The sequence below is a fragment of the Ascaphus truei genome, chromosome 1 (genome assembly GCF_040206685.1).
Source record: "Ascaphus truei isolate aAscTru1 chromosome 1, aAscTru1.hap1, whole genome shotgun sequence".
Taxonomy (NCBI): Eukaryota; Metazoa; Chordata; class Amphibia; order Anura; family Ascaphidae; genus Ascaphus; species Ascaphus truei.
The window spans coordinates 342307974-342332108 of record NC_134483.1 but is presented as its reverse complement, the minus strand read 5'-3'; the positions used below and the strand labels follow the sequence as shown (position 1 = coordinate 342332108).

At 41.6% G+C, this 24135-nt stretch overlaps 1 protein-coding gene and 1 long non-coding RNA gene across 2 annotated transcripts in view; one reads left to right on the top strand and one right to left on the bottom strand.

Annotated features, from left to right (window-relative positions):
- Positions 1–23643, bottom strand: part of COL25A1 (collagen type XXV alpha 1 chain) — a 469301-nt gene extending 445658 nt beyond the window's left edge. The window contains exons 1-2 of the mRNA XM_075608347.1: positions 22935–23643; positions 19797–19866 (exon numbers count right to left, since the gene is read on the bottom strand). Coding sequence (XP_075464462.1) covers positions 19797–19866; positions 22935–23231 — 367 coding nt within the window. The 5' untranslated portion in view covers positions 23232–23643. The remainder of the gene's footprint in view (positions 1–19796; positions 19867–22934) is intronic.
- LOC142470971 (uncharacterized) lies at positions 9837–14114 on the top strand. The gene is made up of 3 exons (XR_012789357.1): positions 9837–9971; positions 11111–11388; positions 14050–14114. It is a non-coding gene; the product is annotated as an uncharacterized LOC142470971 (long non-coding RNA).
- Positions 23644–24135: the final 492 nt, after the last annotated feature.

The following is a 24135-nucleotide window of genomic DNA, read 5'->3' as shown; positions in this document are numbered from 1 at the left end:
ACTATCTCAATGTATACTGTAAAGATGCAGTACTACAATGATCTGCTTATAGGACAAATTCTATTTTTTTTTTTTTTTATCCTTTATAGTCAAATTGAACAGTTTATTTAAACTTTTACTCCTGGAGTTCATTAGACTTCTTTTGTGACACATCTTGCTTTTTGTTTATCTAAAACGCAGGTGGTATTAATATGTAAATAATTATGAAGCACATTCCATTAAAACATCACCTACAGTATGATATTTAAAGCATGGGTGAAACTTAGGGCTCTATGTATCAAAGGGCAAATTTCTTCGCAAAGTCCTTAGTTTGTCGCAATTCGCACAGAAATATACCTGTGCCAGGGAGCATCTATGTATTAATCTAAGTTGTGCAATTTTTGGGTATGTCTATCTACCTGCAACAAAATGTATGGAGCATGTGGGAGAAGTGAGGGTGAAGTTACATTTGCATATTGGTGCAGATCTATGTAATAACAAATATGCGGCTTGCATTACTTTCTTGATGCTTTCTGGGTTGATTTTCTCTGTCACCTTAAAGGGGGCATCCATCTTCTTTTTTAGCGCAGAATACTAGTGCTGCATTCAGCAAATTCTTAAATAGGGGAAATACACTTTATAAATATGGTGCGTTACAGGCAGGAATGTTTTTTTTTTGGGGGGGGGGGGGGGGTTATGCAACTGAGTGCATGTACCTCTTGATACATTGAGCCCATTAGATGATCATACCAAGTGTCTTCTTTACTTTTTAAATAAATAAAAAAATACTTTTCTGCTCCTACAGTATACATGGACCTTTAAAAAAAAATGTTGTCCAATTAAGCTTATTTAATGGGTGTGTTCTCCACTGAAAATAAGTTGAGTACTGTCAGTGCTAAAGGACATACGCACAATAAAGTTTCTTACTACAAAATGTACTTCCCTGCTAAAAATCATAACACAAAAAACGTTTGCATTCAAATGGTTCACGACACCAGAACTAAGGATTTGTAATTGCTTCGTATGTGGCTTGTTTTTATTGCATTTGATTCCGTCAATTAGTTTGAGAAAGATGAAGAACATAGGTATACAATGGTATCTTTGATAGAGCTGATGTTTTACTGAAACCTTCAGTGCACTTTACAAAAGGACAGTCTTAACCTCCCACCATCACAAATCATGAAAGCAAGAGTGGCAAAGAGTCAATGCCTCCCCCGTTGTGCCTGTGAATAAAAGTGCGTGTTCCCATCATGTAGCAACATTGCCAGCCCACAGAGCAAAGTTGCAGGAGCTGGACCTATTGTATATCGTATATGATCTCAAGGGAAGAGAGAGCTGTCTGTCCATTTGCCCCGTAAAGGACCTCCTAGGAGCTCTTCCTCTCAGTCCACTTGGGTTCTCTTCGAGCCCTTAACAGGCTTTGAACTGAGGTTTGCCATCACAAAACATCCCTCTCAAGCTACTTTTGCATAGAGGTTTCATGGGGTTTAGACAGAGGTGACCAATCATGAGCCAACAAAAAGATTAGTGTGTCTGAACACAATACAACGCAGAGATGTGAGTAACCCTTTTGTGATTTCGTATAGCCCAGTTAAGAGAACACTGCAGTGTTGTCAAAGAAAAAATATGCTTGGGCGCCTGAAAAAAAAAAGGGATGATTTGAGAGGAAATCTGCCATCCATCGGAAACAAGTGTCCTTTAATAAAGCAGTGAATATTCTCAAAGAGTGAATAATTGTGGGCTCGTTACCCTCCATGTAAAGACTATTATTAGTAAATTACTACATCTGGTGATTAACATTTAACATGAAAATGGAGTGAGTGGCAGCTCCATAAATCCACCAGCTTTTCTCCACCGCTGATGATATGGTATTTCTATGTCACACTTTAAACAGACACGTCTTAATGTGATACACAAGCCTAACGAATGAAAATGGAAACTCATAAAACATTAAATGAATGTCTACAGATTGACCTTTCGCCGGAAGGGAGACATCCATAGGATAGCGGGCCCCCTAGCCAATGACGGACGGGGAGAGGGGGGTGTCATGTCCGGGGGGCTAGTCTCCGCCTCTCTGGCCCACCCTCTCACCTGCCCTAGCTGGGGAGGGGTTACAGGTGGGCTACTTAAAGCCCAACTGGCGGGAGCACGGCCTGTTTGCTACCCGCCAGAGGTGTGGGAGAGGGGATCTACCTCTGCAGCCTCCCTCGTCAAGAAATGTTCTTTCAGTTGGAACTGTGCACCCATTTTCACAAGCACTGCACAGTGATTTTGTAAATACTGTGTGCGACTATTATTTAGTTCATCCTGCAAAATCCTGATTGGCTTTAAACGAGCCTAAGCTTGACCAAAGCGTGTCCTGCTCTCTGAGATCAATGTAGAAAACCAGCAGTATGTCAGAACAAAGCCAGGGGTAATGAGGCCTCATATGCCACAAGATTCACATCAAACTGTCAAAAACATGTGTAATTCTGCATGCTTGAAACTACCTAATCAAGTCCAATAGATATTTTTAGCTGGTAAAAGGAGAGGCACTGCAGCAACTGGAAGGCTACTTGATACCGTCCCATTGTTTCTTGGTGACTGTACTTCCACAGTCCTCCCATCCTAGTCACATCCCTGGTTTAACCCCCTTCACTGCTGAAGGGTCCTGCACACTGATGTGCACTGAAGAGGTAAAGTGTAGCAGTGGATTCATAGCAATATGTCAGAAGACTCATTGCAAGAACTGGTGCAGCTTTGCACAACGAGCGTGTGATCCAGCTGCTTATGAATATGATGTAAAGGAAAAAGCTGTTCTTCATCACACTTATGAGTCATGGAACTTCAAACATATTTTCACTATACATCAGAGGGCTCACTTATCTTAACAATTTAAAGAGAAAATAAACAAATCTTGGATTGTGAGGATAACTAAGGATGAGAAAGCCTAACCACTGTAAGTTGCAGTGACTGCATTTCCATCAGGTTGATCCGAAGAGCCCTCCAGGTTTGGATCTGTACCTTACTGTTTTTACAGTTTCATCTTCAAAAGGAAGACATTTGGAGAGAACAATCATTCAGGGTCACTGTATGCACAGAAACATCTGTGAAGGTGGAAACCCAGTAAGCACACAATGCATGCATCTCTTAACACCACAAGACTCTCAATAGAAGGCAGCCAAGAGTCCTTTGGTGATGGGGCACATGATTGCTGTGGTCAGGCTCCTCCCCCTTCACTTTTGTCCCCGCTACCTGCCTCCCCCAGCCGCGTCAGGGAGCGACGTGCTGCAGGGGGAGGGGCTGGGGAATTCAAATCCTGGGCACAAGCGGGATATCCGTTCCGCTCCCTGCCAGGAAGGTTCCTGCCCATCCATCCCTTTGTTATGCGTGATTGTAAGCGTGGTTGTATGGTTATACTATTGTATTGTTGATGTTTGTATTTGATGTTTTTTTTTTTTATAAAGTCTTTAATCTCTCCCATGTTTGAGGTGGGCATTTCAAAACGTGTGCTGCCTTTGTTGCGGCGGCTTTTGGAGGGTAGGGGGGGTAAGTGCGCTTACGGGGGCTCTATGGTGCAGAAAAGCCCTGTGGTGGCTGGGGTGGCGAGTGAGCGTGGCTAATTTGTGCGTGATTCACTGGGGCTCAGTCTCGCTAACGGTTGGGCTGGTGGGGTGCCCGGCTTCGTGGGTCTTGAGAGCCATGGTTTGGTAGCATCTGCCTTTACCTGGGTGTGAGCATGCTGGCAGCGTTGGCACTTACTAGGGTTTATTATTTGTTTGCATAAAAGCCACGGCCATTGTACCTCCAGACCTTCGTTGTGTGTTTATTTGTTTATATGTAGGTTGTGGGGAAGGAGGAGGGGAGCTTCCTCACAGGCTCTGTCATGCTCAGTAAGCCTCCTGTTTAGAGGTCACAAATGAACCTCCATAGCATGTGTACAGTGGACCAATACTTGATCACAAACACACAGTAAACACTACACGCCTTCTACAGTCACACCTCGGGTACAGCGCTACTGTAATTGTCTATTTCTAAAAAAAAAAAGGGGGTATGTAGGAGTAACTGCAGAATTATTCTCTGTACCTCTATACCACCTATTCAATATGGCGATAGGCCGATTAAGCCATAGTTTAGAATGCAATTATTTATGGGTAATCAAAATTGGTGCATGGTTAATTACCATTACCCTGCTTTTTGCACTATTGAATAGGGGAAGTGCCTGCAGCACCTTGGAGGTTAAATTGTAAGATTACATGATACTGCAGTTATAATTCCACTGGTTGCAGTTATATCGTGATGTTGAATTATTTTGTGCATATAATATGTATTTGCTGCTGGAGTGTATTGCACATGTTGCCTGCGTTTGAAGTGTTACATTAAATGTGAACGATATCACTTGAAAGGTTCAATGATAACAACAAACCAAAGACGAGAAATTCAAATGGATCATTTTTTTTTTCATATCAGTATTCAGTGAGCTAAACAATGCAAAATTCAGCAGTACTATCCAAGAGCAATGTGATTTTATTAGATGGATAGCTGGCTGTCTGACTTTGAGGACTGTGACGACAGGTATCACAGCAGACAAATGAAATCGTTAAAGAGCAAATGCCTACAGCTCTACTGCTAAACCTCCTGGGAGAGATGTAACCTTAGCCACCCAAAGTCCAGCTGCCAATGCATTACAACTCAAAAATATTTCTGGTCCTGATCAATTGCATATGGCAGCAGTCTGCTTCTTTAGAAAACTGCATTATTCAACATGCAAAGTTGGAAATACAGTACCACTGCCCTTCATTTGTTTCCCCCTTTACTAAGCAGAGACCGTATTCGCAGTACTTTGAAATGAAATTGATAACAGTTAAACTCACATAAACCAATTCTGGTTGCAGTAAGTTGAACCAGCTCTCAGCACTATGGAATTTGTGCCGTAAAATGCACGTTAGCAAAACGTTTCCTCTGCCGGTCTACTCCAGCTGAATGACTCTAACACTGACAATGGTCTGTACAACTAAAGTAACAGTTCCAACTAAATCACACACACGTCAACCTCACAACAGGATGAACTCGGGATGTTCTCCCTTGTATACATTCTAAAGTCCCTACACCATTTGTAACTGTGGGAAGGGTAGAAAGCATTAAAACCTCTCGTGTCTGTACTGTACTGTATTTTGAGGCAACATGTTACACATCACCAATGTCTGTGTTATGTTCATACTGGACATGTTCTATGTTTATGTCCATACTGACCATTTTGTGTGTGTTTATGTTTATACTGACCATGTGTTCATACTTATTGACCATGTTTAGTATGCTTACATTCATACTGACCATGTTCTGTGTTTATTTTCATTGTTATTTACAGTTGTGTGAAAAAGAAAGTACACCCTCTTTGAATTCCATGGTTTTACTTATCAGGACATAATAATAATCATCTGTTCCTTAGCAGGTCTTAAAATTAGGTAAATACAACCTCAGATGAACAACAACACATGACATATTACACCGTGTCATGATCTATTTAACAAAAATAAAGCCAAAATGGAGAAGCCACGTGTGAAAAACCTTATGATTCAACAGCTTGTAGAACCACCTTTAGCAGCAATAACTTAAAGTAATCGTTTTCTGTATGACTTTATCCGTCTCTCACATCTTTACAACGTTGCTTCAGTTCATTGAGGTTTGTGGGCATTTGTTTATGCACAGCTCTCTTAAGGTCCAGCCACAGCATTTCAATCGGGCTGAGGTGTGGACTTTGACTGGGCCATTACAACACCTTGATTCTTTTCTTTTTCAGCCATTCTGTTGTAGATTTGCTGGTGTGCTTGGGATCATTGTCCTGTTGCATGACCCAATTTCGGCCAAGCTTTAGCTGTCGGACAGATGGCCTCATATTTGACTCTAGAATACTTTGGTATACAGAGGAGTTCATGGTCGACTCAATGACTGCAAGGTTCCCAGGTCCTGTGGCTGCAAAACAAGCCCAAATCATCACCGCTCCACCACCGTGCTTGACAGTTGGTATGAGGTGTTTGTGCTGATATGCTGTGTTTGGTTTTTGCCAAACGTGGCACTGTGCATTATGGCTAAACATCTCCACTTTGGTCTCGTCTGTCCAAAGGACATTGTTCCAGAAGTCTTGTGGTTTGTTCAGATGCAACTTTGCAAACCTAAGCCGTGCTGCCATGTTCTTTTTAGGGAGAAGAGGCTTCCTCCTGGCAAACCTCCCAAACAAAACATACTTGTTCAGTCTTTTTCTAATTGTACTGTCATGAACTTTAACATTTAACATGCTAACTGAGGCCTGTAGAGTCTGAGATGTAACTCTTGGGTTTTTTGCAATTTCTCTGAGCATTGCACGGTCTGACCTTGGGGTGAATTTGCTGGGACGTCCACTCCTGGGAAGATTGGCAACTGTCTTGAATGTTTTCCACTTTTGAATAATCTTTCTCACTGTAGAATGATGGACTTTAAATTGTTTGGAAATGGCCTTATAACCCTTCCCAGATTGATGGGCAGCAACAATTGCTTCTCTAAGATCATTGCTGATGTCTTTCCTCCTTGGCATTGTGTTAAGACACACCTGAATGCACCAGACCAGCAAACTGCTAAAACTTCGGCTTTTATAGGAGGTAGTCACACTTGCTGATGATCAATTAATCAAGGGCATTTGATTAGCAGCACCTGTCTGCTACTTAGCATCTTAATTCCTATGGAAGCAGTAAGGATGTACTTAGTTTTTCACACATAGCTTTTCCATTTTGGCTTTATTTTTGTTAAATAAATCATGACACGGTGTATATGTCATGTGTTGTTGTTCATCTGACGTTGTATTTACCTAATTTTAAGACCTGCTAAGGAACTGCTAAAGATGATTGTTATTATGTCCTTATATGTAAAACCATAGAATTCAAAGAGGGTGTACTTTCTTTTTCACACAACTGTATATGATTGTCACGTGTATTACTGTTGTGAAGCGCCACGTACATTAATGTGTTCATACTGACCACGCTTTGAGTATTACTGTAAGTTCAAATCTATCATTCTTCTACTTTCTCTCTCATGTCAAAGAAATATAAAAAATATCTTACTCCCCCCCCGCCCCCCAAATCTCCCAGGTAGGAGCTTTCAATGGTTGGCCAGTATTGTGACTTGAGATTTGTAATGTTTCTCTAACTTTACAACTATAGAAATTTCACAAAGTATAAATACAGCATTCAATACCAATATAGCAACCAATTTAAAGAGATACAACAAGCACTGTATAACAACAGTGTCTACTTTAGTGGTAAGGATACTGCCTTTGAAATTGATGAACACGGCTTGAATCCTAGTGTCAACAACCCTTCTGCCCTTACACAAGTCATTTTATTTTCCTGTACCTACGGCACTAAAATTAGATTGTAAGCTCTTTGTGCCGGAAAAGCGCTAGGTACAGTCCTGCATACATTATCACACTGCATGAGAAAACACTATTATTATATAAAAATATACTACAGTATATGATATACATAAGTACAGATACTTGACCATAGCAAAAATAATATTTATTAATTCAATGTTTTGTTTCCCTGTGGCAACTGTTTCAAGTGAAAAACAAATTCAACACAGACACCGTGATCACTGAAAGTCACAACATCATATCCTGAAGGCGTTACGGCTTTCTATTGACCAACAGAGCAAGGCTGTCCCTGGCAGCCATATTGTTTTCCAGGACAAGTATACTTGTATAGCTCGGAAACTAGGAGGTCGCAAAAACACGGCGTAACATGTATCATCTCTGGGGAAACTCCAGGATTACATAACATTGTTTCTGGGAAGGAATTGCTCCTTTTAAGAGAGTAAAGATGCAGACAAGTTGCTATGATTAGCAATGTATGCAGTAATGTGGTCTGTGCTGCAGAGACCTGCAATAAATAACTTTGTCCTTGTCCATTCAACACTTGAAGGGGTTAACAGAAGCACCGTCAAACCTTCTCTTCTTTTGGCTCGACCACGGTGCAAAAATAAAAAGGCCGCACAACAGGTTCATCTTTCAAAATGAGAAAGCGACATGCTAGGCATGGAGGCTGATTGATGATATGGATTAGATCTGCCTTCAGAATGACAAACAGCATTATTCCAGGCCAAACAGCCTACCGATATCACAGGGTCAAAGCCTTCTTTCTCTATCCTTCTTAATAAATGTAGTGATAATCACAAAATATGCCACATGGGCAGATTGCTCTTGGCGACACTGTGTGATCTAAGACATTAAAAACCCTCAACATCACTCACACCTCATAGGAAGATGCGATAAAAGACAAGATATGAGAGCAAGCCTCCTCCTCTTTTTCTTCAGTTCTGCTCTGCAGCAACGAACTGATCAAATTGAACTGTGCTTAAGACCGTGTGATTCCCATAATAATAACGTTTCCAATTTCTCTTGCCTTACATTGTTGTCTCCTAATTTCTATCATGTTTGATATATTGCTGTCTATTCCCCCCCCCCCCCCCCACACTTGCAGGTATGAATTTGCAAACGGCATAGCCGAGATCTGCTTTTAAAGGGAGAAGACCCAAGTCGCTCACAAAAAGAAGATCAGAGCACCACAGGATAAATTGCACTTCTTTTTGTTTCTTTCATATTATACTAAGGTTTTCCTTAAAAGGCAACTCTCAGTTGGTTGGCTCTTCCCCGTGTTATTCATGCACCTCAATTCCCTATCACAGGGCAAAGAAAGTGAAAGTCCAACTCAACACTTAATGACATCACACAAAAGGGAGCAGCTAAGAGAATGAAGTCCTCCTGCCTTTCAGGTTACCTATCCCTAGAGCTGTCTGATATAAAAGAAAAAAGCATCAGTCATCAGGTTTTAACCCCTTAAACATATTACTAGTCTGGGTCTACTGTGATGCTAGGAGTGACTGCATGTTTAATATACAGATTATCATTATCCACCACTGTCCTGATGGAATTAACAGATGCTGTGACATCTGACAGCCACTATGATCACAAACAAACCTTAACACCTACATACACAAGCTTTTCAAGTCCCAAATCTTCCACCTGTACATACAATATAATTATCAAGAGATTAAACTGAAGCACACAGAGAGTACCTTATACATATGGGGATGTTGTCCCCAACCATAAGCCAGACAGTCATTGGACTTTATGTGAAAATGAAGTGTGTGCAGTTCCACCACGTGCAATATGTGTTGAGGAATTGACAATCACTTGCCCATTGTACACAAATGGAGTAAACAGCTGTCTCTGAATGGCTCCCTAGCCTCTGCACTTCCTTTTCCTAGCAGTAATGTCAACTCTCACATACTTTCCTGACAAAAAGCACTCACTTTCTCCCTGAAGGGGCAGGGGATGGAAGCTGAAGGACCTGCAGGGGGTGTCTGATTCTGTCAGCTCCCTCCTTGTGTGAATGTTTATTGGTCTATGTGTGTGTGTGTGTGCGCAAGTCTGTCAGTAACTGTGTCCAGCACTGTGTGTGTACGTGACTTTGTGTGTGTTTAAGTGTGTATCAGACAAGCCTCAGTCCATTCCTGCGTGCTTTCTGTAATAGAGTTTGAGTGTGGATACTGTGTGTACATAAGAGTGCATATTTGCAAGTCTATGTATATTCTGTGGGGTGCAGCTATTCTGTATTTGTCTATGTCTACTTCATTGATTATTGTTTCATTCAGTAGCCACAGGAGAAACAAACACCAGGACATTCTGATGTTTCACAGAAAGACTGCTTGACCCAGTATCTAAAGACGTATGCCCCCTTTTATTTTTCAAAACAATGTAACCTTAACTCTAATCTTTTTACATATTGGGAGATGACCCACACAGCATGACTATTATGTCATTATGTGCATCGTCAAGCAGCACCCAAGGGATAAAGTTTACTGTTCCTGCACTGTGCCAAGCCCTGGGGCAGAGCATTTCCCTACCCACTTCCAGGTTCACATCACTAAAATAATGCCAGCTATGTTGTGTACTAGTTAATGCTATTAGTTGGTCTCAATTGGTATGTAGTGTAATTTGTTAAAGCTAATAGTTTGTCTCAGTTGCTATGTAGTGTACTAGTTAATGCTATTAGCTGGTATTAGATGCTACGTAGTGTACTAGTTAATGCTATTAGTTGGTCTCAGTTGCTATGTAGTGTACTAGTTAATGCTATTAGATGGTATTAGATGCTATGTAGTGTACTAGTTAATGCTATTAGCTGGTATTAGATGCTACGTAGTGTACTAGTTAATGCTATTAGCTGGTATTAGATGCTACGTAGTGTACTAGTTAATGCTATTAGCTGGTATTAGATGCTATGTAGAGTACTAGTTAATGCTATTAGCTGGTATTAGATGCTACGTAGTGTACTAGTTAATGCTATTAGTTGTCTCAGTTGCTATGTAGTGTACTAGTTAATGCTATTAGCTGGTCTCAGTTGCTATGTAGTGTACTAGTTAATGCTATTAGCTGGTATTAGATGCTATGTAGTGTACTAGTTAATGCTATTAGCTGGTATTAGATGCTACGTAGTGTACTAGTTAATGCTATTAGTTGGTCTCAGTTGCTATGTAGTGTACTAGTTAATGCTATTAGTTGGTTTCAGTTGCTATGTAGAGTACTAGTTAATGCTATTAGCTGGTATTAGATGCTAGGCTGTGTACTAGTTAATGCTATCAGTTGGTCTCAGTTGCTATGTAGTGCACTAGTTAATGCTATTAGTTGGTCTCAGTTGCTATGTAGTGTACTAGTTAATGCTATTAGTTGCTCTCAGTTGCTATGTAGTTTACTAGTTAATGCTATTAGCTGGTATTAGATGCTACGTAGTGTACTAGTTAATGCTATTAGTTGGTCTGAGTTGGTATGTAATATACTAGTTAATGCTTACCAAAAGTGTAACTGTTACCTCAGCTTTGTGAATAATCCCTGTGACTGCATCGTGTTACATTAAACGGTGTGATGTATAGGAGTTAGGTGAAATCTGTAATGGGCACATGAGCAAGGTCTGGGGTCCTTTTAATCTGTGCTGCAATATATGTTTGAAAATGATCTTATTATTTGTGTTTGGTCCCTTATCTGTGTTTGAAGTAAACTCCTTCAACGCATCGCTTTTTTTTTTGCTCGAATTAGTTCTAACCCTATTTATGGATAATGTTCCAGACAGGACCATCAATCCACATCATGAAAACCCATGCAAACGTTTGGCTTAAGCCCAGGGATCCCGACATGACTCCCGCGTGCATCCTGTATGTATGGGGATAAGTTATGCATGCTCATGTACAGCAGAGGAGAATGAAGAGCTAACGTTTGCAGTGACAGGGGGTGGGCATGAGGCTTCAGCTTTATGTCATAGAGGAGATAATGTAAAAAACAGATTTACAGTTCAGCTACAGTGACTGCAACAGAACAAAACCAATTGTGGCAACAACAACAAAAAGGTATGAATTACTCATGTGATTTTCATAAGAATGGTAAGTTACATATTAACCCCTTTGCTGCCAGAGCAGCCTATAACGCATTGTTCAATGTGCTGCAGTTTACTCTGGCTCCAGAAGAGTTATAAACACCCTAATAATTACCTAGCCCTGCTATTCTTCTTTTGTAAAAATGTTTCAGGCTGATTGTGAACTGATTACACAGAAAGCGGGGAGTAAGGGAGTGATCAACTAAACCATACTAAATGTGTGTAAACTTAATAATAATGATACAATTGATAATGAAAGGTAGGTGCAACTGTGAACTGAAGTGAATCAGAAAAAGTGAGGGATACAATGGTTTGTACACCAAAAGAAATTCACTTACATGCACACTACCCAAAATTTAAAATGTAACCTTTAATAGTCAATACTTAAAACATATATTACCAATTTATAAATGTGAAAACATATAAAAATGAATTAAATGAATAGATAACTAGGGCAACTAAGCAGTCTCTAATGTTGAAATACATATGCTTGATGCTGGAAAATGAGAGTGGGTGCAAAACAGCCTAAGTGAGCAAAAAAGCCCACTAGTACATTGATCAGTCTAATAGATAATAGCCATCATAAGGGTTGTTGGCTTAAACTCTTGGACAGGACCTTGACTAATGTAGCGAATCCTGCCTGGCCACTACCCTATTTTAGTATATAATTGACTGATCTAATGAATGGCTGCCTAGTACTGTATTAAAACCCCACAAAGGGGACTGACATCATCAAACACGCGTCCAATGCGCTTTTCCCTCCTACTACGGAGCTTCCTCAGGGACAAAATTTGCAGTGGGGCTCAAGCGGACACTATTTAAGGCATATAGTTACCATGGTAACTTAATCAGCGTCCCGCTACTGCGCGTGCGCAAAGAAGCGCTAGCGTATCTACTGTAAAACATATCTGGCATACCTTTAACACTGACTTACATCTTATTGTCAACAAAGGCTCTTAGGGAATATCGACTGTTTCCCAAATTGGGTGAAAGTCAGGTATGTACTATCCTTCTAAGTCATATCGATCCCGTCATTTGTGAGCATGCGCATTCGCCATTAGTTCCCTGAAGTCTATCAGAGGACACATGCGCATTACCAGTAGCTGGAAAAAATGAGTAAATAAATAAATAAATGGTGATAACAGCGCATGCGTGATCACTTAATCAAATTCATACCGGCGCTACTTAGAACCAGTGCGCATGCGTTGACACTTTGTCAATTCCTGTATTGGCGCAGTTTGAACGTAATGCGCATGCGTGAACACTTTAAATTATTCACTTGATATTATTTTGCCGTGATAGCGGCAATTAGATGAGGTCTGTGCGCATGCGTGGCCACTTGACCACAGCTGCGACGGCGCTAGATAGATCCAGTGCGCATGCGTTGTCACTTAGTTTCACGCACTTACTGATGGAAAATAGTGCGCATGCGTGACCACTTAGGAAAATTCACTTAGTATAATTTCAGGAAATAGACATGGTCAATGCGCATGCGTGGCCACTTAGACCAAATCACAAAATAAGTGTCAAGCGTATGGGGAGTAAAGACAACCTAGACAGGTCGAATTAAAGCCAGATATGTACAGTAGTTTGCCCCAATTGAAGTGCTGAGACGTCATTAAATACAGTAAGAAATATTTAATAAAGTAAATAAAATAAAATAAACTGAAGCACATTTACATCATAAATTCCCATCGAATGAAATATATCTGTGATTCAATGCCACATTTATTTTGAACCCTAAATAGAAGATAAACTGGGTTCGTAAATAGGTAATACAGTCACTAATTTGTGTGAATGAATATATAGTAATCATTTTAATAAATACAAAACCATGGTTGGCTAGCATGACGTGGAGGGTAGGGGTACTCTAGGAGGACATGATGTATGTTATCTGAACACACAGTAGGATGACACACTCATAGATACAATAGAGAGTGTAAGTGTCCATGGTAGTAGGCAGGAGATAGCACGTACCGGAGATATGCCGACAGTCAAATAAAAGGGGTGAAGGTAAAGCCTTCATTGAGGCCATAGGGACTCCTTGTCCTTAGTTTGTAGATCCATTCAGCTTCTATTTTCAAAAGCATCTGATCTACATTTCCCCCTCGTACTGGGCACTTAAGCTGGTAAATACCCATAAATCTTAAACTATCAGCATCTCCATCATGGTGAACTGGACAGAGTGAGTCTGCCCTTTAGACTTTGCTTATAGTGCCTTGCGACGGCAACGCGACATTGCTCAGAAACAAATACATTCACTCCGTCGCAAGCGCTTATAGTAAGGGCGACGGAGCGACGGAGCGACCCAAATTTTTTAAGCCGGGTAAATTTGATTTTTTTTAGAGACAGTCGCCACATGTGACTGTCTCTAACCCCATCAAACTGCGCGGCCCGCCCCTTTTCGTGACGTCACTGGCCTTGTTGCCAGCGACGTCGCTAAAAATCAAATTACAACTTTCGCCAGTTGCGACGGCGATGGGTGACGTCTTCGGTCGCGTCGCCGTCGCCAGCACTATAAGCGCAACCTTACTTGCATCATACTTCAAAGCCAGGGTACAGTAGACTTGATTTCCAGCTTATTACGTTCATTAGACTGTGCTTTACTTATCAGGCCTTTTTTTTTCTCGTTAAGGCACTTGGAAAACTTATACGAGCCACTCTGATCGTGTGTCATTCGCTTGTAACCCGGACTGACTGTAGAGTCAGGTGGAACATACGTAAAATTCTTTTGACAACAAGTACAATTTAAACCCAAGTTCTCCTCCTCTTGTTACTCTCATTCCTTTTTTGCATTTACAATTATCCTCAATAAACTTTGATCATTTCATCTTGCTGTGATGTTTTTTGAACACGTGATTTGCAGGGTTCATCACAAAACGTCCTGTTTGCTGTACTGCTAAGTGGCCCGGGATGCTCACTACAGATGGGCACATTTTGGGGGCGGATTTGGACCGCAGCGGATCAGCCAGTTCCTTGTTAGGCCCGAGGCGGCAACATTTTGGAGCGGCAAAAATGTCTGCTCCCATGTGCATTTGCCGCGCTCTCGGGCCTATCGAACCTGATGGGAAAGCACTTACATGTGTCCTGCCGCCTCCTTGCTGCCGCCCTCTATCTCCTTTGGAACCCCATCGTCAAATGATGCCGCGGATGTCTCAACGTGACGTCACATGGCGCCTCGTTGCCGTGGCAACATGACGTTGCAGCATCAAATTTCGTCATGACGTTGCGTTACCATGGCAATGCAACGCCGTGCGCCGTCACATTGATGACCTCCGCGCCGTCACGTTGATGACCTCCGCGCCGTCACTTGATGCAGGGATTCTAAATGAGATGTAGGGCGTAGCAAGGAGGCGCCAGGACGCATGTAAGTGCATAGAGGCGGTAAATTTTGAAATCCGCCGCTGCATAGCACACACCTAAAGCATTCCCTAACACACACACTGACCTGCAGACACACACACAGCTGCCTGCACAGCACTCACACACCCACACCCAAACACAGACTGACCAGCACAAACTCACATACTGGTAATAAAGACTCATAGACACATACTGACCAGCACCGACTCTCACTGACCAGAACAAAATCTTACACACTGATTAGCACACAATACCACAAACAGGCAATCAGGGACTCACAAGCACGCACTGACCAGTAAACTCTTACACACTGACAAACACACTCACTATGACCAGTACAAACTCTCACACACACGTACTAGTACTGAATCCCACTGACCAGCACAAAATCACACACACTGACAGCACAAACACTCTCTGACCAGCACACACTCATACTGACCAGGACGCACTCACACTGACCAGCACACACTCACACTGACCAAGTACACACTCACATTGACCAGCAAACACTCACACTGACCCGCACACTCACATTGACTGCACAGACTCCCAGTTACCAGCACACACTCACACTGATCTACACACACTCACATTGACCAGCACTCACTCACACTGACACGCACACTCACATTGACCAAACAGACTCACACTGACCCACATACACTCACATGTCCAACCACAGGCTCACACTGACCAACACAGATTTACGGACACACACTGACCAGCACACACTCACACACACTAGCCAGCAAGGACTCACATACACACAGTGACAAACACTGACACACACTTCCCACACATGGTGAGTGGCACTGATTCAAACAAACACAGACTAACACACAAACTGACCAACACAAACAAACTGACCTACACACAAGCCTGCAGGAACACACAGCCCAGGGTTCAGAGAGGACCGATGAAGAAGAGCAGCTGTGTGAGCCCTGACTGCTCACAGGCTCCCTCCATGGCCAGATCTGTAACTGCAGCTTCCTATCTTCTTTAGAGCTGCCAGCCCAGGGGAAAGTTGCCCTCCTACTCCCCAGGCCAGCCTGCCCCTGTTGAAGTGTGATGGTACCAGGCGAAAGGGGGCATACCACTACTTGACTTTATTTTCACAAATACAATACCACAACTTTGTCATGCTCATACCAAGAGTGCCATTACATTTTTTTTTAATTTTAGACTCCCTTTCCTATTTTTGCAGCATACATATTGCTAAAATCTATATACAATTCAGCATTTCTCCCATGTTTAATCCTTTGAGATTATTAGTTTGTTTTAATCAGCCACTGTTTAATATAAAGCATACATTAGTTGTTAAACAGTCAAAAGAACTTAACGAACAAAAAAATATAATAATTTCTCAAATGTCGAAATTGTGTTTCTTCTCTAAAAACCAACTATACTTGAATGATTCTTTTTTTTTTTTAAAGATAGATAAGAGAGGTCAAAGTTCACTGATGTCCTGGGGGGGCTTTTACTGTTCTGCTTCATAATTATTTCTCAAGGGAAAGAATGGAAGTAATAACATCGGGGGCATTTGGACTGCAGAAGAGGGGCTTCTGCAAACAAGCTGTCTTGTCATGATAATGATTGATATTGTAAAAAAAAAAAAGATTCAAGGCGTCTACAGATAAGCATTAAAAGTTAAAAAAAGGGTTCTAGATAATGAAACAGACACGAGTAACAAAAAATCAACAAAAAAAAACCTTGCCACTTTTTATTGTTATAATGATAAATGTGTTATAAATGTACAACTCTGCATGCTTTGTTGAAGCATTTTCTTCTATAAATATTCGACAGGTCTGCTGTATTATCCTGCCTACTGTCTAGGATAATACTAAACATACAGTATTTCCCTATCTTTATATTAAAAAAATAAAAATCAAAATGATACAAATAAAATAAAACACATAGGGATTTATCCTATATCCACCGAAGCAGCCAATTGGGCTGTTTTCGGTCAAAATTCCCAAATTGAAGTGTATGGGAATTTTCATCCAAAAATGTCCCGATGGCCACATCTGCGGATATAGAATAAGTCTGATTTAATATAGTGAGAAGCAGGGTGACACACAGGTAAGGATGCAGAAACTAGTCACTTGAATGTTACAGTATATCACTCACGGTGCATTACCGCCTCTCACCATACTGAAGGTCTTAAAGATCCATTTGAGTAACTGCAATATCTTATCAGCGATCCAGCCACACTAAACCCGATACACACTTTGGGTCTCAAGTCTTCTACTAAGAAAGCTGGAATGTTTTGGGGATTTACATTTTCTTTGTCTAGATTTCAATCCCTCATTGTCCTGTAGAAGAAAATCATAATATCGGTACAGAATTTTACTGCACTATATCATTTAGTGTCTAGTTACTTGTGACTGAGTTCAAGAATAATGGACATTAATGTATTTTTATAAAGGAAGTAAAATATATACTTTTTACTTGATATAACAGGATTGTTCAAATCCTTTTAAGCTTCAATCCTACTTTTTCCAGCCAAAAATAAAAAAAACCTGTGTTTTTTTTTCTTAACAAATGACATTTATCTTCATCCTTTACTAGTTTAGGAATAACATGGATTTAAGGTAATATCCCATTAGATATGTCCAAAAAAAATGAATGTTCTTTCTGTACTGTTTGAAAACATTGATTCATTGTCACTACTGTACTTTATAGGAATTGCTGGGCTTTATTTCTAATCTATGCGATCCTGGTAAATTTACTGTAGATTTAAATGGCCTGGTCTTTTGTTGTGTTCTGTACAGTACAGTAAGTGTCACAGTATAGCAGAGAACTGAAGGCATGTATTCAATTTCTTGTACAAATAGTTTCACTCTAACAAATAGTTACTGTAAATAAACTGCCCCCATACACTTTTGTTCTGTAATGTTGATTCAATATCATAAGTGTATCAAAGAAAAGCAGGTTTCCACATATTCATAGGGTTGCTGTGTAGGAGGGGATAAAACACTGTTTCCAAACAGTGGCAAAGGTATTTTGACCCGTTGATGCTTTCACTGTTAGGTAAAGAAAAATAAGTAATAATGTAATACACATGTGGAATTTTCATGCAACAGCACTATACAAATTGCAGTGCGATTTAACCACTTAAACCTGAGCAGGGATTGCAATGCAGTGCAAAGCAACGAGTCTCAGGCCTTGCAGACAGCTCAACAACTCCATAAAATGATATAATATTAAGCTCTAGTGGCAGTATAGCAGAAAAGCACAGTCTCTTATTACCCATACGTTATGCACACTTGCAGGCACATGGGTATGATACACCCGCAGAACTATCCACACCCTGCCAATAATCTTATCTAACCTAATACTCTTTATTCCATCTTTACAATGAAGCAAATAGTCTACCCGTTAACAGATGTGACGCATATGAATGACATTGCTTCTATTATTAATGTCTGACACATTGTAGTGTCCTGTCCAAACGCTACTATTAAATCCAGTGGAAAATCTGGTGCACACTGGGATATACCGTAAAATGTTCTGATTCCATCTTGGATGATTGATAATGGATCACCTTACCCCGTTACTTTCAGCAGAAAGTTCTTACAGTGGAGAAAAAGCAGAGTGCAACTTTGGTGAACCTGTGTTTATGAACATCTTTCAAATACCACAGCAAGCTATCAGTATGTTTAAACCTACCAGGCTGAGGTCTCACTAATCCAGCCTAGCTAATATAAAGTATTAGATTTCCAAGCAGGGCGACATGGTAGGGTTCTGCCAGTGCACATTGTACGCTGAGCGCCAACTGTCACAAGCTGTTTCATTCCTTGGGGCCAGTACTCTGTCATGCAGGCAGTGTTTGTCACAAGTGAACCCCACCACCATGTGCACAGAGAGGAAGAGAGATCCAGGCCTGAATTCCTACCCTAAACATAGCCTTTCATCTCACAGAAGGACCCTGGACTGTCATTCATCAATTCTTTCCTCACAATGCCGCTGTGTAAGCCTGTGACCGACTCTTGTCAAAGGTGATATTAGTTTTATTACAATAGTAGACATTGAGTGTAATATATATGTGTGTGTATATATATATATATATATATATATATATATATATATATTTATATATATATATATACCACAGAACGGTGTCGTCTTTTCATTTTTGATTATTATGCTCGGCTAACATGGTACAGATACTCTACACACGCACGCACGCACACACACACGTAACACATGCTGTGTCACCTAGGTCAGAAGATTAAATATAACTAATACGTCTTTTCATTTTTGATTATTACGCTCGGCTAACATGGTACAGATACCTCTACACACACACACACACACACACACACACACACACACACACACACACACACACACACACACACACACACACACACACACACACACACACACACACACACACACACACACACACACACACACGTAACACACACACACACACACACACACACACACGTAACACATGCTGTATCACCTAGGTCAGAAGATTAAATAACTAATACAAGTTTTGAGCTGAGCTGCAGAACTAATCTGACAGAAATTAAACACTGGAAGAAGACATATATACAGGTTAGGAGTTCTGCAGACATTATTATCATAATACTGTAGCATTAACTCCATAACATTTTACATTTGACAATGCAAAGATCCATGAAAACACAAACTGCTAATTCATAGCAGCTCATCCAAGCACAGCACAAGATGTGGATTGAAAATGCAGGTTTCACAAATAATAGCTTAAAAATGCATACTGCAAATGTTTTTAAAGAAGGACTGGAGCTATTTTCACAAACTGCGATTTTGACATTTCTTCCTCCAAACATGTTCAAGCAACAAATACTTACTGTGCCAACCAACCTCTTTATTGCTCAGCCCAATGTACTAGCATATATTGGGTTAATATCAATCAAATAAGATGACTTTGCCTAGTTCCTATGAACGTTGGCCCACGTGGTACTGACTGTGTGTGGTGTGCTCAGGGCCCTGAAGACATGGAGACATTGATCTGATCACAGTTACCTGCTGGGCAGTTGCACTCCGCTGGCGCTTCTCTTGAGACGCGTATTTTCGCCATGTGTTCGTATGACCTCTGCAGAAAAAAAAAGAGCCAGGGACTTAATGATTGAAACTGCTGCTTCAGTCTACTACAGAGGTTTCAGAGCTGGCCTACAACAATATATAAACCGCTTCCAAATCAACGCTAGCTATGCTTCTGGGAGACCAGCATAAGATAATGCCATAGTGGGGGAAAGAAGTCCAGGGAATCCCTACGGTAGATCTCCAGAGCGCCTTATTGCATTATTGCTCTGAGAAAGGTCAAAGTAGAGTTCACATTTCCCCCTATTCATAAAAATTACCAGGCAGCAATATATATTGTACATGTCTTTGGTTTAGAGAACGGAAACGCCGCTGCACCCCTTGCTGCTATCACTTAAAGCAGTGACACTGTCCATTTCGCAGTATTGAATTTAGTTGCCCGGGTTAACATTTCAGCGGTTATCCAATAGGAAGCCGCGACGTGAATCCTCTGATTATTTTGTGCCATGTGACCCACAGAATGTGGCGGCCATTTTTATTTCCCTTAAGGCTGCGACCAGGCAGGGAGCAAGCGCGCTGATGCTCATGCGCGGTGACGTCACGCTCTCTGCTCGGCCGGGAGATTTGTGGAAGGCTAGGTGCGAGCGTGGGGGATTCGGGGGGAGCGGCCATGATGTCACAGAGCTTGTTCGCCCTCATTGGTCAAACCGCTCACGTGACGCGCTTGCAGACGACAAATTCAAATTTGCTTGCTCTGCAAGCAGCTAAGCACCGAGCAGGCGCAGGCGCTTGCTTATGCTGGCCACACACATTGCCTCAATGTGTTTCATAGCGGCCAGTGTGAGCGCGCCCGCTCAGCGCCACCCTGGCCGAGGCTTAGGGGTGTAAAAGATCTGGCAACTAAACCGGTAAGTATCTTTGGAACTAAGGGGCCCCATTGGCTAAAAACAGCGCAGTTCAACTTCCAAGGTATCACAGTTTAAATTTTTAAAACGTGATTAACCTCCATATAAAACACATCTTTAAGGAAATACTTTGAAGGTTTGTGTTACTGATGTCCAATGAGTGCATGTACAAATCAGATTCACATTGATGTTACTTTACTACCCTGACAAGCAGAAGACATCTTCACAACATATACTATTGAACAGGGACCAGTGAGGGACTAGAAGCATAGTGACATACTCAGCATAACTATATTGTGGCACATGGCCATATCCAAGGACATGAACTGCTGCTTTACATATCTGGGACTACAAAATTAAATTAGTGACATACCCCATGTGAGCACAATGAAAAAGTCCTTACCACTCCTACCATACCTTGGAATTTGGCAATATTCAATTTAACACACAAACTAGAATAATGATTATGTAGCTGAATAAGAAAAGCAATGCAAATGTGTTTAGTGAAGGTATAAGCTTCCAATGGTCCAACAATTCAAAGCAAAATGCGGTACTGTATATAAATGTGCATATCAGAATAATGCATCGCTGCCTTCTCCAGCCATGAAGTGGCAAACTACAGCATTATATCACCTTATAATCTTACTTTTGAAAAATAATTTGACCCATGACACTCCTTCATGTTTCAATTACATTATGTTGAGGATGGTTAGTGCAGAATCTGGCACTCAATCATCTCCTCCCACTCTGCACCATGCTAAGTGGGGGATTTCTCAGCATCTCACGATTGTATAACTGGCGCAATACTAGTGTAAACACTGTTATAGATTTACTAAATATGAGAGAGAGAGAGAGAGAGAGAGAGAGAGAGAGAGAGAGAGAGAGAGAGAGAGAGAGAGAGAGAGAGAGAGAGAGAGAGAGAGAGAGAGAGAGAGAGAGAGAGAGAGAGAGAGAGAGAGAGAGAGAGAGAGAGAGAGAGAGAGAGAGAGAAAGAGAAATAGATGTATTTACAATGGAATTTATTATCCTGAACACTTCTCAGTCTATCAGAAGCTGGATGCCAATGAAGTATGACTCCTTGTGCCTCAGTTTCTATAGTGCTGGGCTGGGTAACGCAGCGGCACATTGCAGATAGAGGGATAACAGTACCGAGCAAATAACTCGTCAGTCTCATCAAGACACACACTCCCCTGCAGGTCAAATAACTGACTGCTCCACAAATGATGTAACTGTTAATATTTTGTCAGAACAGGTTAAATGTTTATATGTAGCAACAAACTAAGTCAGGAGCGAGGTACTAAGAGCTGTATGCTCATCTCTGCTGGGCAATGCCAACATTGTATCTACAGTATAGGCAGCTCATAATGTAATATTTACTGACGTGCCTTTCTCATGTCCTTCTTGAAGTGAGGCATTTTCTTTCACACAACGAGGTTAAGATGGGTAAAAAAAAAGTCACAAAATACACCCCCGTGTATAGGATGCAGCACATACAGAACCAACCTAGGACATGTGGATCAACATGATTGTATTATCTCAGAAGGCAACAGTCCACTCAATTTCTTTGTGCTACAGTATGTGACTTCCATATTGAGGATATTTTTACCTACTATTCAGTCCCTTACTAAATTCCACTATAGAACAGAAAGGTTACCTGACATTAGCTCAAGGTTATAAGCAATTTGTATGTAATGTAGGCTCGTAATAAACGGTGCATCAGGGATAATATAATGGGAAAACAACGATAAGAGAAAAAAGTATCCTGAAATATACACTCACAAACATAAAAACATGCTTTTAAGTGCATTTTCGGGATACTTTTTTTTCTAAACTAAATTCCTGAACTTCCCCAAGGGTGGCTGCAACAGACGTCTAGGGGCTGTTCCAATGTCAAAAGCCTAGCTACTGTATAGTCACTGACAGAATGGCCAGTACCAACAGGTGCCATCAACCTGAACAAGACCCCAAGACGATGATATCACCTGGTGGTAACACAAGTCCTAAAGTGTTTTATTGGAAATGCCCATATAATTAGATGATGCAGTCCTACTTTACACAACCCCTGTGTGGAACCCGGCACTTTGGGAGGTTTAACAGACTGAAAAAACACATCATGCAGGGGCAGCAGAGACCCCTTCTCGCAAATACAACCGCCCCCAAAATAACTCGCCCCTGCACACCATTCGCATAACAAGGCAAATAAAGTTATCCACACCTGGGACAGAAGTCGGTCCACCTTCTCCTGCACAATTGAGTTGAGTTGATCCACAGAGAATCCTGGCACCTGGAAAGAGACGCCCCCATCCTTTCCATGCTCTGCAGCCCAGACCCTGCCCTGCAGGTCGCCTGTCTTTGCATTCAGATACAGACAGGATGCCAGGGATAACAGGGACAGCACCAGGGCCAGCACACTGGGCAAAGTCCTGCCCCAGCAGCTGAGCCCATCTCCAAGCCTGTCTCCGCACCTCTCATAGTTGTCCACCTTGCTTCTGTTTTCTCCCATTGCCAACATCTTTTTTTTTATTATTATTCAATTTTTTTTTCAGTGCCTGATAATAATAATAATTAAAATAATAATAAAATTATCACACAACGGTGAGTATCCTGATAAAAAGCACCACTAAAGAGTTTCGTCTTCTCTCAATCCTGATTTCCTATGAAATAACCTCATTGAGATGAGCACGAGGTGACCCTCTGCAGCAGGAGCCCGCTCACTGATGTCCTCAGCAGTACCTGACGCTGGAAAAAGGGTCCTCTCCCAAGCCCTGGCACTAAGATATAGGTGCAACAGATAAGGACAGAAAGCAGGCAACTGAGCTACAATCTGCAATAGATGATGAAAAACTGCAAAGAGTGAGAATGACTCTTTCCCAATCCACTTGTCAGAATAGACTGGCGGTGACTATGCTGAGCTCTGCAGTCAATGGTGGGGTGGGAGGGGGGGGGGGGGGGGGGACTTGTTGCTTGCTGTAGCTTTCTGCTTCTGCACCCCCTGTCTAGTCCTCTACCTTGCTTTCCCTTTGGATGGAGTTGCGTAAAGCAAAGAGAGAGAGAGAGAGAGAGGTTGAAAACGTATTAAACAGCAGCTCCGTGAAGTGTGTGTTTTCCTGCCCCCTTGTGTGCTTTAAATATCCGAGCTGTCAGTAGCAGCAGCAGCAGCAGCAGCATTGGAGCTCAGTGTCCTGCCTGTGTGCAGTGAGCACCTCCCCGCCCAGGGCACTCACACACCCCAGCTTCATTAGCATACATTATCCACCTACTTGGCTAGGGCCGGGGGGCTTATTAGCATAAGTGATGCTTTATCACCAGTGCTCCCACACACATGCAATGCTGGTCCTCCCGGGGGCTGCCTGCTTGTTGCTCATTAGAATAATAGGCTGCTGGTATAAAGGGGGCAGAGAAGTGTGGAGTGGGAG